This window comes from Microtus pennsylvanicus, chromosome X (genome assembly GCF_037038515.1).
Source record: "Microtus pennsylvanicus isolate mMicPen1 chromosome X, mMicPen1.hap1, whole genome shotgun sequence".
Taxonomy (NCBI): domain Eukaryota; kingdom Metazoa; phylum Chordata; class Mammalia; order Rodentia; family Cricetidae; genus Microtus; species Microtus pennsylvanicus.
In genome coordinates this window covers 44,304,718-44,319,277 of record NC_134601.1, presented here as the reverse complement: position 1 = coordinate 44,319,277, position 14,560 = coordinate 44,304,718, and the positions used below count along the sequence as shown (strand labels likewise).

The 14,560-nt window shown below is 35.4% G+C and overlaps 1 protein-coding gene across 3 annotated transcripts in view; it reads right to left on the bottom strand.

Annotated features, from left to right (window-relative positions):
• Znf280c (zinc finger protein 280C) overlaps positions 1 to 14,560 on the bottom strand; it is a 56,040-nt gene continuing 41,480 nt past the window's right edge. For 2 of the 3 annotated variants that reach the window (XM_075957144.1, XM_075957143.1), the window contains exons 14-19: positions 9,975 to 10,282; positions 9,196 to 9,333; positions 6,623 to 6,685; positions 2,033 to 2,151; positions 1,870 to 1,906; positions 574 to 1,745 (exon numbers count right to left, since the gene is read on the bottom strand). In XM_075957144.1, the coding sequence (XP_075813259.1) occupies positions 1,730 to 1,745; positions 1,870 to 1,906; positions 2,033 to 2,151; positions 6,623 to 6,685; positions 9,196 to 9,333; positions 9,975 to 10,282 (681 nt within the window). In that variant the 3' untranslated portion in view covers positions 574 to 1,729. Of the gene's footprint in view, positions 1,746 to 1,869; positions 1,907 to 2,032; positions 2,152 to 6,622; positions 6,686 to 9,195; positions 9,334 to 9,974; positions 10,283 to 14,560 lie in introns of all 3 variants that reach the window. The other variant, XM_075957142.1, reaches the window with a different exon arrangement.

Genomic DNA, 14,560 nt, shown 5'->3' with positions numbered 1-14,560 from the left:
AACAATACAAATTTTATTAAAAAAAATAAGTAACACCAAAACTGTTCAGAAAATCTAGATTCAATGTAAACCAAAATAAACAAACACCAAAATAAAAAAATATACATCTCTCTCTATATATATGTGGGCAAGAAACAAGTGCATTTTTTGGTCCCAATATTATTGAATATATTATCTTTATCTAAAGGAATTACATTAATGGCTAAGAAGATAACTGCTAATTGAATAGCAATGTAAAACTTGTAATATTTATAAGGGGAGTTTTTGTTCCTTTGTCTTTGAATTCCTGACTGCTAAGATGTTCATGATAGTCTCAAGATAGACAGATCATATATTAATGTCTAATGACCTGAACAAGTACCTCACATGCCTTTAAAAGCAGCACTTGGGAGGCTGAGGCAGAAAAATCTGTGAGTTCAAGGTCAGCCTGGACTATAGTAGAAACCGTGGCTCAAAACAAACAAACAAACAAAAAAAAAAACCTCCAAAAAAGAAAGAAAAAAGAAAAGAAACTACCAACAGGTAGCTGCATGAAATCTGTAGAAAATTTTAAAGAAATTTCTTGGCATTTTTAACAAACACAAAAAGTTTAATCAGAAATTACAAAAGTTAACATACAAAGTAGACATCAATAAATTTGGTGAATGACAAAAACCAAGCTATCAAAATTTTAAAAAATTAGGAATTTAAATAGTATCACTGCTGAGAACTCTTGGAATACTGGCTAAAACTTTAAATGACAACACAAAAAATTACTTTGGAGCTAGAACTCCACAAAGTTTGCTTTTCCAAGAAAATGAAAGTAATTTTCACTCCCTATACAATCAGGTTTTTCATATACCTCAGACTGTATTCATGCTAGAGGAAGATTAAAGGACTGCAGCCAAAGTGATTAAAGTTGAACTTGGGGGTTAAAGTACTTACTTGGTAGGCTTTCATTATTATAATCATTCATAAGCCTAAAAAGTACCAAAGCCCCCAGTAGGAAGCAGTGTTCATTTTGGTGGACCTTGAGGTTGTTGATGGCCAAATCAACATCAGCCTTATGTAAGGCTATTTAGGCAGGAAGGGACTCTGCCTAAGAACTGATAGATTCCCAAGGCCACAAATTGAAACAGGTCTCACAGTCAAACAATTCACATTCCGTGGAAAGAAAAACAGGCATTAGTTGTGTCCATCGAAGGGGGACACTGTCCAGGAGTATACTGGACATCTTTTGAAATTTCTGTGTCGCTTCTGCATCTGAAAAATAGAACAATGACAGACAAAGAATGAAGGAAAAAGCAGCTATCTGAGCAGCAAGACTTAAAAAAAAATTAAGCAGACAAAACAGAAAAAAAGAAATAGAATAGCTATACTGTTCGATATGTAATATTCTGAAGGCAGAGAGAAATACAAATTATCTGAAGCAAAGAAACACAAATTATCTGAAGCAAAGCAAGTAAAGACAATAGCAACTAAAGTTCTTTTTTCAGAACTAACTAGAGAAGCCAAGTACAGGTTAAGATATGTTAACCTGACACAAAGATAAGGTGGGATAAGAATCTACTGCCATCAGAAAGCTGAAAAAATGCGAACTAGTGTTGTGGATTTTAACTGCCTTTATGGAACATTTCAGAACTTTGAACTTAGGAAACTGGATTTGTAAAGGCAAACACTGCAGAACTTTGAACTTAGGAAATTCCAACTTGTCTTGCACCAGGTTGCATGAGTTCCATAGAGCAGGAATCTATTTCAACAAGCCGCTTTAAAACAAAAACAAAAATAAAATACTTTAATATTTTTCATTTCTATTAATGATACATTTTAAAATTGCAACAGTAATAAAATCTATCAAAGTAAATTGTGCTGAATGAAAATTAAACTTACTCAGAAGTGGATTCAGAAGTTAAGCTTCTTTCTGTAACTGAAATCACAGAGGGCTTTATGTTTACAAATGGAATACACATAGATGGAGTATCAATTTAATTTGTAAGAGCTCACAATGTGGCTCATATATCATAAATTCAAAGTAATAGACACCTGTACATACCATTTTCGATTACTACTTGGCAAGTATGAGTTTTACGTTGATTTAAGTGTTTAGCCATACGGTCTAAGCCAGAAGTATCAGCTAGGAAGTCACATTTAAGGCACACTAGAGTTATGCCCCTATGGAAAGAGATAAGACTAATAAGACAGATTATATATGGCAATACATACATAAATTCAGTAACTGCTGTTCCATGTAATAACTCTTGATTTTTATTTTATGTGCTATCACTGTCGTTTTCCAATTTTGTTATAAATATATATAATATTCTCTTCAAAGGGTTGGGTTGTAGGCAGTATTTGCCTCCCATGTGCAAAGCTCTAGATTTAATCACTGGCTCTGAAAAGAAAAAAAAATGATTCTAAGAATCTGGCCTAAGGCTGGAGAGATGGCTCAGAGGGTAAGAGCATTGGCTGCTCTTCCAGAGGTACTGAGTTCAATTCCCAGCAACAACATGGTAGCTCACAACCATCTATAATGAGATCTGGTGTCCTCTTCTGGTGCACAGGCGTACAAGCAGACAGAACACTATATATAATAAATAAATAAACAGGGCGTGAAACCCTGACTGCTCTTTGGACTGGAGAGGAAGAGGGAGGGGGAATAGGAGGTGAAAATTTGTAATAATAATAATAATAATAATAATAAAAAGAAAAAAAAATCTGGCCTAGCCATAGGTAAATTATGATATCATTTAGTGCTTTATAAATTGCTCTCAATCTGTTGCTAAAAGATTGGCATCCAGAGACCCAAAGCAGCCTTGGATCCACTAGCAATTTGTATAACTTGTGTAAATCACAGTGATTCCATGCTTTGGTTTATCTGCCAAGCAAGAAGATACATTTATTCAAAATATATCTTGTTTGCTTCTTGCATGTCTTCATGAGAGATGGATATACACCTGAACAAAACACAGCACTATTTTCACACAAAACTGAGCAAAAGATCTCTAAGTAAGATATATAAATAGTCAAGAGGTCTGAAAAAGATTTCAAACTCATTAGCCATCAAAGAAATAGAAATGAATATCACAATGAGATATCATCTGACTCAAGTCTGAAGGGCTTGTGTCAATAGACAAAACGTATGCTGGTGAAGATAATGGAGAGAGATCTCTTATACAGTGCTGTTAGAAGTATACATTTGTAATATTATGGAAAACAGAATAGAGTCTCTTTAAAAACTAAAAATAAGCCCTAGGATATCCTCTATACATCAAATTAGTAGGCATTTTGTATACAACAGCAAACAAAACAGTACAGTTTATAAAGCATATAAGCTACTGTATTTAAATCTGAATAAAGTTAGGAGAGATGTGAAAGCCTTTAATTTAGTCATTTAATATAATTATTAGTTTATCAACAAAGCATATACATACTTGGTATTTTAGTTATGTTTTGTTTGCTTTGAGACAGGGTCTCACTAATAGCCCAGTGGATCCTAACTTGGGATGCTCCTGCCTCCCTTCCCCAGTGCTGGAATTATAGGTGTGAGTCACCACAACCACTTCATCATACAAAACACCTTACCTTTATAGGTCTAAAACCCAGTAGTATACCTTATGCTGATTTTTTTTCTCTGCAGCTCTTGTCTTAACATCCTGTTTTATAGTCAAGACTAGGTGTTAGACACATAAAAAAGTGTCCTTTAACAACCAAAATTTGTTTTTCCTCCCCCAAACCACCCTTTATTCCTAGTTTCTCTTATGATGTCATATCCTTGCTTCTGAGGTTCAAATAAAAATCTTTTAGTATTTCAAATATCTAATATTTAATAACAATTTCAAATATCATTTACATTATACAAAACTGGGGATTTTAGACCTATCTCTTCGAAACAACCTCTAAAAGACAGGTGTTATAATGACCAATTTTCTAAAGAGGACAGGATCAGATTTAATAACTTATCTAAGGCTAGACCCATATCTGAAAATTAGCCCTTTGATTCAGAAACCTACTTTCTGTCCCTTTTCTTTTAAATAGCCCATAAGCTTTGTTTAAGATTTTAATTTAATTATCTTTTTTTAAACAAATGGGCTTCCTTTTAAAAAATATAATTTATTTTTATGTTCATTGGTGTTTTGCCTGCATGCGTGTCTGTGGGAAAGTGTCAGATCCCTGGAATTAGAGTTACAGACAATTTTGAGCTGACACGTGGGTGCCCTTAACCACTGAGCCATCTCACTAGCCCCTCTGGTTCTTTCTTTTGGAATTTTTTTTTAAAAAGATACACTATTTTATTTTCTGTGTATAAGTGTTTTGACTACATGTATGTATGTATACCAACCACATCCATGCCTGGTGCCCAGGGAAGTTAGAACGTAAGATTCCCCTGAAACTAGAATTATGGATGGTTTTAAGCCACCACGTGAGTGCTGGGAACTGGAACTAGAACTTCTGCAAGAGCAACAAGCACTTTTGACCACATCAGCATCTCTTTAGTTCCAGCCCAATCAATTACTAAACAACAGCCGTAACTACTCTGTGGTTTATGCAGCTACAACTCACCATGTATACTCCTGCAAACTGATCTTCCTTTCATACCCTTGATTCGACTCAAAGCATTGATTTTGATTTTCTCAATGTCTTTCAAAGTAAAATTAATTCTTAATTCCTTAGAACTATTTTTTTGGATTTAAAAATTCTGTCTCTAAACTCAAAATTATTATTTCACCATATACGTGAACTTTGTCATCCATTCAAACTGTACTACTAGTTATTCAATGTGACTCAGAAGCACTTACATACTTCTTTTTGTTTCTACACATCAAGTCATGCTTTCTTCTTCATGCATCTTTTAAGTAGAAACCTCTTGTCATCTCTGAAATAAGTAACTTACTGTATTTATGACAAATTTCCTGATTCTGCTGTACTAACTTATTTTTACTTCTTATATCCTCCCAATAAATTGTTTTGAGACAGGGCTTCACTATGTAGCTCTTGCTATCCTGGAACTTACAGAGATCCTCCTGCCTCTGTCTCCCAAGTGCTGGGACTAAAGGCATGTTCTACCATACCCAGCTTAAATTGTACCTTCTGGAAAGTTGGTACCAAGCCTTCTTCATCATTGATCTATACATGACTTAACACTTTGTGTTACATGTGACAGATGAACAATAAATAGCTAAAGGAACAATTCAACATAAAATAATATTTAAAAAATCCATTTTAGATTTACAAATATTTCTAGTAATGGCACTATCTAATATTCTTTCTTTTTCTAATTATTATTAATTGTTGTTACTTTGAGACAGGTAAGAGGTTGGGTTGGAACTTGGTATGTAGATCAGTCTGGCCTTGACATCACTATCCTTCTATCTTAGTCTCCTTAGTGCTGGGGTGCTAGGCCTTCTTTCCCAAATGCTACAATATATATACTTTAAGACTGTATTTTAATTATGTGCATGGGGGAGTATGTGTATACATGTATGCATTGCCTGAAGAGGCCAGAAGATTTCTGGATCCCCTGGAGCTGGAGTTACAGGCTTTTGATATGACATGCTTGACATGGGTACTGGGGATTAAACTCTAATCATCTGCAAGAGCAGCAAGTACTCTTAAATCATGACCCACCTCTCCAGGTCTTATTTTTGTTTTTGAGAAAGGGTTTCTCTGTGTATCTTTGGCTGTCCTGGAACTCACTTTGTAGACCAGGTCGGCCTCAAACTCAGAGATTTGCCTGCTTCTGCCTACCGAGTGTTGGGATTAAAGGTGTGAGCCACCATGCCCTGCCTGATATATTTTTAATGGCGTCAAACTTTCTTTTATGAGTTACTGACCTAATATTACAGACGAATATTTTTAATACACATTGTAATTTAACTAAGTATCTATTATGTGCAAGGTACATTCAATGTCTTGACAACATGAATGAGATAATTTTAAAAAATTGAGTAAAAAACCACCAGAAGAATGAGAAAAGTCCCATAATACTTAGTTGACTCTGAGCAAATATCTTTATAAGCAGTAACCAAACATTCTTTCTGTATAGTATAAAAAGCCATATACTTTTTTTTTCATAAAAGAGTAAAAGTGAGAGGTTGGAGGGATGGCTCAGTTAAGAGCAGTGGCTGCTCTTGCAGAGGAACCAAAATCAATTCTCAGAACATACATGGCGGTTCACAACCAACTGAAACTACTGTTTCAGGGGATCCAATTCTCTCTTCTGGCTTCCATGGGCTCCAGGCATGCATGTGGTGCACAGATATAGATACAGGCAAGATACCCATACATAATAAAATAAAGTATATTTAAAAAAGAATAAAACTGAGCTTTATAAATACTATATATTAATTTCAAATATTATAGCATTTAAATAAACTTATTCCCAATCAAGTATTGCTAAAGAGACTTTTATTTTCATTTTACAGAGTAAATTCATGAAAGTTTCATTTCAATATTTGGTACCAATGAAACAGAAGTTAGTCATATGATAGGCTAGCCCTTTCTTTGTTCTAAGAATATAACAAACATAATTCTATCATATCCAGTGACAATTGTTTAGAATTTCAAATTAGGTATACCAACATCTGGCTAAAAATATAATTTCACCTCTTTAACGCAAAATACAGAAAAAGATCAAATTAATTACCTGAGAGCTCTTGAATGCTTCTTAAAAATATAAAACTGTTTACTTGGGTGGTCACTATGAGAGCTGGTAGATAAAAGACAAACAAGAATTTATTACTTTTATTACTAAATAAGTCATTAATTTTATTTTCATATTTTCAAGTCTATGTTTAATTTCTTAATTTTGAATAGAAGTTAATGACAGAAATAATGAGATTATATTGATCCTGGTATGGTCTGAGCAAGGGCTCACCCATTAATATATCAAAATCCTAACCTCCCCTTTATCTCAATCAATGTGATGGCATTAGAATAAACCATTTAAGAGATAATTAGGTCACAAAAGTAGAATCCTTACACATAGGATTTGTGTCCCTTATAGGAAGAGACCTAAGAGCTAGTTTGTTCCCTCCATTGTACAACATAGTAAGAAGGTATTATGAGGGATTGGCCTTCACCAGAACACTTGTTCTTGTTGGTACCTCTTATTTTTCTCATTTCATTTCTTTCCTTCTTCTTCCCTTTACTTTTTATTCTTTTTTTAAGATTTCTTTTCTTATGAGTGTTTTGGCTGCATGTATATCTGTGTACTACTAGTATGCATGGTGCCCATGGAGGCCAGAAGAGAACATCAAATCTCCTAAAACTGGAGTTATCGATAGTTGTGAACCACCATGTGGGTGCTGAAACCCTAACTCTAGTCCCCTGGAAAAACAAGCACCAAGTGTTCTTAATCAGTCACTGAGTCATCTCTCCAGCTCAAAACATAGGCTGAAATTAAAGATTATGAATTAAGACCTGATTGAATAAATCATGATTTAATAGTCCAGAAGATAGAAATAAAAAAGGATAAGAGAAATTCAAAGATATCAATGCTAACTTATAATTTGAAATGCAAAGTGTTTAAGAAAAAACAAAGTAGCATTCAAAACAGACAACACTGAGTATAAAGCTGACTGAGAAAATGGATTGGTGTTGTAGAATTGTTGGATTAGAAAAAAGGTACACATGCCTTTACTCTCAGCACTCAAGAGACAGAGGCAGGTAGATCTTTGTGAGTTTAAGGTCAGCCTGGTTCACATAGTTAATCCTGTCTCAAAAAGAAATATCAAGGCCCCAAGAGCTATGTCAATAAGTATTTGAAACAAATATTCTATATAATGAGGTAATGCCATGGTAGCAAGAAACAGAATTTAGTAAGTCAAAAGCATATATGAATCAGTGCTAGCACTAAAGCTAAAGTACAATGAAAAAAAAGTCGAAGTCATCAAAATATGTGAAGTCCTTCCAAGAGACCTACTATGTATTAAAAATAACAGTGATCTTGCATAGTAACCTTCAAGAAAAGCTAAGTATGATAACAAATGAATTTAATCCTAGCACTCAGGAGAGATAGGTAGGCAGTTCTCTTGTGAGTTTGAGCTAGCCTGGTCTATATAGAGAATTTTAGGCCAGGCCATCCAGAGCTATCTATATAGTGAGAGAGACCCTGTCTCAAGTAAAATAATCTTCAAGAAAATTACTTTTAGAGATTGTACTTTATTTAGCTGAAAAGAGGCAGAACTTTAATAGGAATAGTTGACATATAATTATGTCTGAGTGCTTTTTGGCTTAAAAATCCATCCTGAAGGAACAAAGTAAGCCTCTAGTAATGAGGTCCAAATGAAAGCAAAGTGGGCCCTGAAGTTTTCCCCTCACATAGAACCCTTAATAAGAGCAAAATAATGGGAAGTTGAACCAATGTATGAAAAAGGATCCCAATGGTTGCATCATGATCTTTTCACTAAATGAGGGAAAAGATGGATGGCAAAGAGACGAAAAGGTCAGAGAGAAGGAGGGGAATGAAAATAAGTGTTCTTTAGCATCATTAAAAACCCTGGAGCCTGGGGATTAGAGATGGCTCAGCAATTAAGAGCACTCGTTGCTTTTCAGGACTTGGATTCATTCCCAGTACCCACACAACAGCTCATAATTTTCTCTGACTCTAGTCTTAGGGAATCTGATACCCTCTTCTGGTCTCTATGGGCACTAACTATTCAGTGTATATGTATACAAAAGCAGGCAAAATACTAATATACATAATATAATAAGTATTTTTAAAATAATTTATTTAATAAAGCCAGTCTAATTATATGAATTTAACTGGTTTTATAACTTCTTTCCCAGTGGTTTTATAAATTATTAATTCAAAAACATACAAGGAACATCCTAGACATTCTGTATTTCTAGAATTGTACTTCCATGATGAGATACAGATACTTTTAATAGGACAATTTTGTCTTTAAAACAAATAAACAACAAATAAACAAAAAACTCCTTAAAGGGTAGTGATTGTTGATACATGAAGTCTCATGAAGCCCAAGCTACCTTTAAACTTAATATAAAGCTGGGGACAAGCTTGAATTCTTGGTCCTTCTGCTTCTACCTCCCAAATGCTGGGATCACAGGCATTCGCCATCAAACTTGGATGGCAATATTTTTTGTTTCTAGGAATTGAATCTAGAGCTTTTTACACATACTAGGCAATGGTAAACCAAGAAGTTACACCCCAGCTCTGAAAGGTAATTTTGACTGGCACTTACATGCTTAACTTACCTCATATGATTTGTAAAGGCTTTGTTACAGTTAGTAGTGTACTTGCAAAAATCACAGTTTATATATGTAGAAAAGTGGCTTGAAAAATCTTTTATTTTGGAATGGCACTCAATACACGTGTGAATTCCCTGGTGACATCTTATGGAGACAGAAAAAAAAGTCATACCATAAAATAAGGAAACTCTTATTAACAATTAATTGAAAAAAAGATGTTTAAGATTATCAAATAGATGTATTTAAAATCTGAAAATTTCTTGAAGTAATGAGAAAAATGAGTGCAAAAAGTTTAACAAATATAAATATTTCCCTAGAGTAAAAAGGCTTAGTTGAACTGGGTAGTGGTGGCACAGGCCTTTAATCCCAGCACTCGGGAGGCAGAGGCAGGCAGATCTCAGTCAGTTCAAGGCCAGCCTGGTCTATGAATTGAGTTCCAGGACAGCCAGGATGGTTATACAGAGAAACCTTGTCTTGAAAAGCAAAAACAAAAACAACAACAGCAACAACAAAAAGGACTTAGTTAAGCAATTTAATGTCATTAGGTAAAAATACAAAGTTTAAGACTAATGAAAAAAATTAAAATCATAACACAGCAGTTTAAATTCTACCTGATAGTTGTAAATATGTACCATTTTCTTATCTGCTTAGTTTTTATAATTAAATAAAAACTTTTATAAAGTTTTTATAAAAGTGTAGAGGAAGGTTATGAGACATGGTAAGTCATTAAAACAAAGCTAACTTCTGAGATTAAGTTAGTATCATATAATGGATAAAGACAGTACCTCAAATTCTTCAGAGCAATACTGAATTTGTTTTTCCTGGTGCGCTGTTTCCTTTGCTTGGAGGAGGACTTGGCTTTGGATTTAGTTGCACCTGTACCTGGTTTACTTGGATTGGGTTTACATGTCGCAGTTAAGGCTGTCTGACACTTAGTTGTCTTACTTTTATTTGCAAATACTTTTGTGTTGATTTTAGTAGTTGTACTTTTAGACTCTGAAGCTGCGATTTGAAGAGAAGTGCTAGGAATAGAACTAGAAGGTGGACTTGATGATCCTGATTGAGCAGATCCAAACGAAGCTCGAATAGTAACCTATGAAAACAAAGGCAGGATGCATTTTTAGATTATTAAAGTGGCATTAAAAACACTACCTGTGGGTTGGAGAGATGACTCAGAGGTTAAGAGCACTGGCAACTCTGTTCTTCCAAAGGACTGGGGTTCAATTTCCAGAAACCATATGGTGTCTCACAACCATCTGTAATTAGATCTGGTGCCCTCTTCTGGCCTGCAGGCAGAATACTGTATACATAAGTAAGTAAATAGAATAAATCTTTAAAAACAAAACAAAAAACACTGCCTGTAAGGGTTCACATTTAGTTTTCTAATATGTGTAAATATGTTCATGTGTGTGGATGCACACATTTGTGTATATGGAGGCCTGAAGTTTGATACTAGGTGTCTTCCTCAATTGCTTTCCACCTTATATACTGAAGCAGGGCCTCTTTGCTTAAACACAGTTTGGCTAGTCTAGCTAGCTGGCTTGCACCCAGAATCCCCTGTATTCCCTCCATCCCCCACATTCTGGGACTATGTATGGTTGGGCCACCACATCTACCCACATTTATTTTAGAGATTGCTACGGCTCCAAAACTTCAGTTTTCCCATTTGTACAAGTATTTTACCCACTGAGCTACCTCTCCAGGCAGCCCAAGCCCTCACATTTGTGATCAAATGCTTTGTTTTACAAGAGTGCCAAAACAAAGGCAGGAATGACAGTTCTTTCAACATTTTAACAGTGATGTAAAGAAAATACAGAAATAAATTCTCATACCATTGGGGTTAGTCAATGACTTCTAATTTTTATTTTTTAATTTTTTTTTGAGAGAGGGTCTCTCTATAGCATTGACTGTTCTGGAACTTACTATATAGACCAGGCTGGAAACTCATAGACATCCACCTGGCTCTGCCTCCCATGTGTGATGGAATTAAAGGCACCACCATGCCTGCAGGCAATGAAGTTTTAAAAAATTTATTTTTATTTTATATGCATTGACATTTTGCCTGGATATATATCTGTGTGAGGGTGTCAGGTTTTAAAGTTACAGACAGTTGTTAGCTGCCATGTGGGTGCTGTGAATTGAACCTGGGTCCTCTTGAAGAACACTCAGTGTTCTTAACTGCTGAGTCATCTCTCCAGCCCAGGCAATGACTTGTTAAATATGCCATCCCAAGCATAAGCAAATAACAAAATAGACAAGCAGGCATCTCTTCAAAGAAGATATAAACACTAAATTTAAGTCTTAGCAAAGGAGCCCATGATTCCACTCCTAGGTACATTCCTAAGAAAATGAAAACATATGCTTGCACAAAAACTTTTACAAAAATATTTATAGCATCATTGCACAATCTAAAAAACTCAAATACCACCAACTGATGAAAGAAAATATACACACAATGGAATATGGTCAATCATGGAAGGAATGAAGCACTGGAACATGCTACAAGACAGATGAGGCAAATAAAATAAATCCTCAAAGACTGTATATTGTATTATTTCCTTTACATGGAATTCTCAAAATGAGAAAATTCACAGGGAAGAGATTCTATCTTGCTTTGAGTGGTGCTGGAACACAGTCACTGTTAATGGATATAGAGTTCCTTTTACTGATAATGCAAATGGTCCAAAATTGCATAAGATGGTGTTTTAACAACTCTGAATGTTAATAAAACCACTGAACTGAGTACTTTCAATGGAAAAAATGTCTGGTACATAAATTATACTCTAAATAAGATATTACAAAAAATCAGTATGACTCAAAAAGCCAAATATTATTATTTAAAGGAGTAAAACCATAAGATGCAACTAGATATACTTTCCATTTACTCTACTTTTTGTAGTGTGTGTGTGTATATTTGGTGCTTATGTAGAGGTCAAAGAAAAACTCTGGAATTGATTCTTTTTTATCTCTATATGGGTTCTATGAATTGAAATCAGATAATCAGACTTGCATTGTTGGGAGGCAAGTACCTTTATTCGCTGGCCCAGTTTCCCATTTATTTTAAATGAAATTTAGTTAGATGTTTATTTGCTATTGAAATATTATAATTTTATATTGGTAACATTTATATGTAAAGAGATATTAATAATTAGAAGTTAATGTAAACTATATGAGCATCTAAATAATGCACTTTTCAACTCTTCCTGTAATTAAGTAAATAGTTGATTCCATCTAATTAATTCTCTTTATCTCTAATACAGGGATAATACTAACTCACTCTCCTGTCTTGTCGGATTGCTGACTGGATAAATTAGAATGTATAAAAAAGGACATGGATATTATTATTACTACCACTGTATTACAATATGGAAAATATGAGAGCTTTGCAATGTTTATATTAGTATTCTCTATGTTTAGTCTCAACATGGGATAAATGGGTTGCAAGAAGTTACATTGAAATGCTTTTCTTACTCTAGATGTTCACAGCAATTGCTCTGTATTATTTTAGGTAATTCTAATAGCAGATACACTCACAAAAGTATGTGCTAAAAGCCAAACATGAAAGCTTGGGAATAATTTAATTTTGGATTATCCATCCATGTGCCAGACCAAATATTCGGGAGCAAACTTTACATAAAGAAACCAGAGAAAAAATATGGTGAACTAACATAGAACTAAATTTATAGTCAAATGTATGTTTATTCACTGAAAATGGTGATGTTGGGGCTAGAGATGGCTCAATGGTTAAGAGCATTGACTGCACTTCCAGAGGTCCTGAGTTCAATTCCAGCAACCACACGGTGGCTCATAACCACCTGTAATGAGATATGGCGCCCTCTTCTGGCCTGCAGGCATATATGCAGACAGAACACTGTATACATGAAAAATAAACCTTAAAAAAAGAACCTGTTTCTCTGTAAGTAGATTCAGTAATATCAACTTCAACACCATAATATTCAAGTCGCTATGATAGATGCTTGGACTACAAAGATAAATTAAATGTGACTCCCAGTCTCAAATGCTTTGTAGTCTAGCAGTAGAGACATGTAATAAATAAAAAGCCTACAGAACAGTACAACCACTTAGTGACTCAGCCTACAACAAAGTAATGTCACTTCAACAAGGCACCTGTCAATCAACTAGAACAATAGTCAGAAGTTTTACTTTTCAAGCATAAGAATAATGAAACCTGGCTGAAGAGATAAAATACTCAGCAGTTCTTAACACTTGATACTCTTGCAGAGTGCCTGAGTTTGTTTTCCAGAATCCATAATCCATGTAGGGTGGCAGCTCACTACTTGCAACCCCAGGGTATCTGATGCCTTTCTACAGGTACTAATATAACATACACTCACACACTAAAAAATGTAACAAAACTTTAACTTTAGTTCTTAATAAAAGTAGACAATATTTTTATATTATATTCAATACCCAGACAGGAGTTTTTTTTTCCCTTTCTTTATTCCACCACCCCTTTTCTGAGACAGAGTCACGCTGTTCTGGAACTCACTATGTAGATCAGGTTATCTTTGAACTCAGATCCACCTGCTTCTTCTGCATACTGTGTGGTAGGATTAAAAGCATGCACCACTATAACCAGTCAAGGATTTTATTTACTTGTTTATTTTTTGAGACAGGGTTTCTCTGTAGCTTTGGAACCTGTCAGGGAACTCTGTAGACCATGTTGACCTTGAACTCACAGAGACCCTTTTTTTTCTTCCGGTCGCAGGTGCTTTGGGAGCCACCAATTACCGTCCAGCCATAGCCAAGTCCAAGAACGACACCACACACAACCAGTCCCGGAAATGGCACAGAAACGGCATCAAGAAACCCCGGTCACAAAGATAGGAATCTCTCAAGGGGTTGACCCCAAGTTCCTGAGGAACATGCGCTTTGCCAAAAAGCACAAGAAGAAAGGCCTGAAGAAGATGCAGGCAAATAATGCAAAGGCCATGAGTGCACGTGCGGAGGCCATCAAGGCCCTGGTGAAGCCCCAGGTGGTGAAGCCCAAGGTACCAAAGGGCCCCAGCCGCAAACTCACCCGTCTGGCTTTAATTGCTCACCCCAAGCTTGGGAAGCGGATTAGAAGCTACATGGCCAGGAGTCGTAGGCTCCAAATAACAAAGCCCAAGGTTCAAGCCAAGGCAGAGGCCTCAGCTGCAGCTCAGGCTCCTAAAGGTGGCCAGGCCCCTGTGAAGGCCCCATAAAAAAGGTCTCAACTGCCAATGTGAAGACAGATGGACTGGTGTGAACACCTACACAGTATTTGCAGATGTTCAGGACCTTATGCTGTTTTTACAAATAAACTTGAGCCAAGTTCTGTAAAAAAAAAAAAAAAGTCTCTGCCTCCTGAGTGTTGGGATCAAAGGCG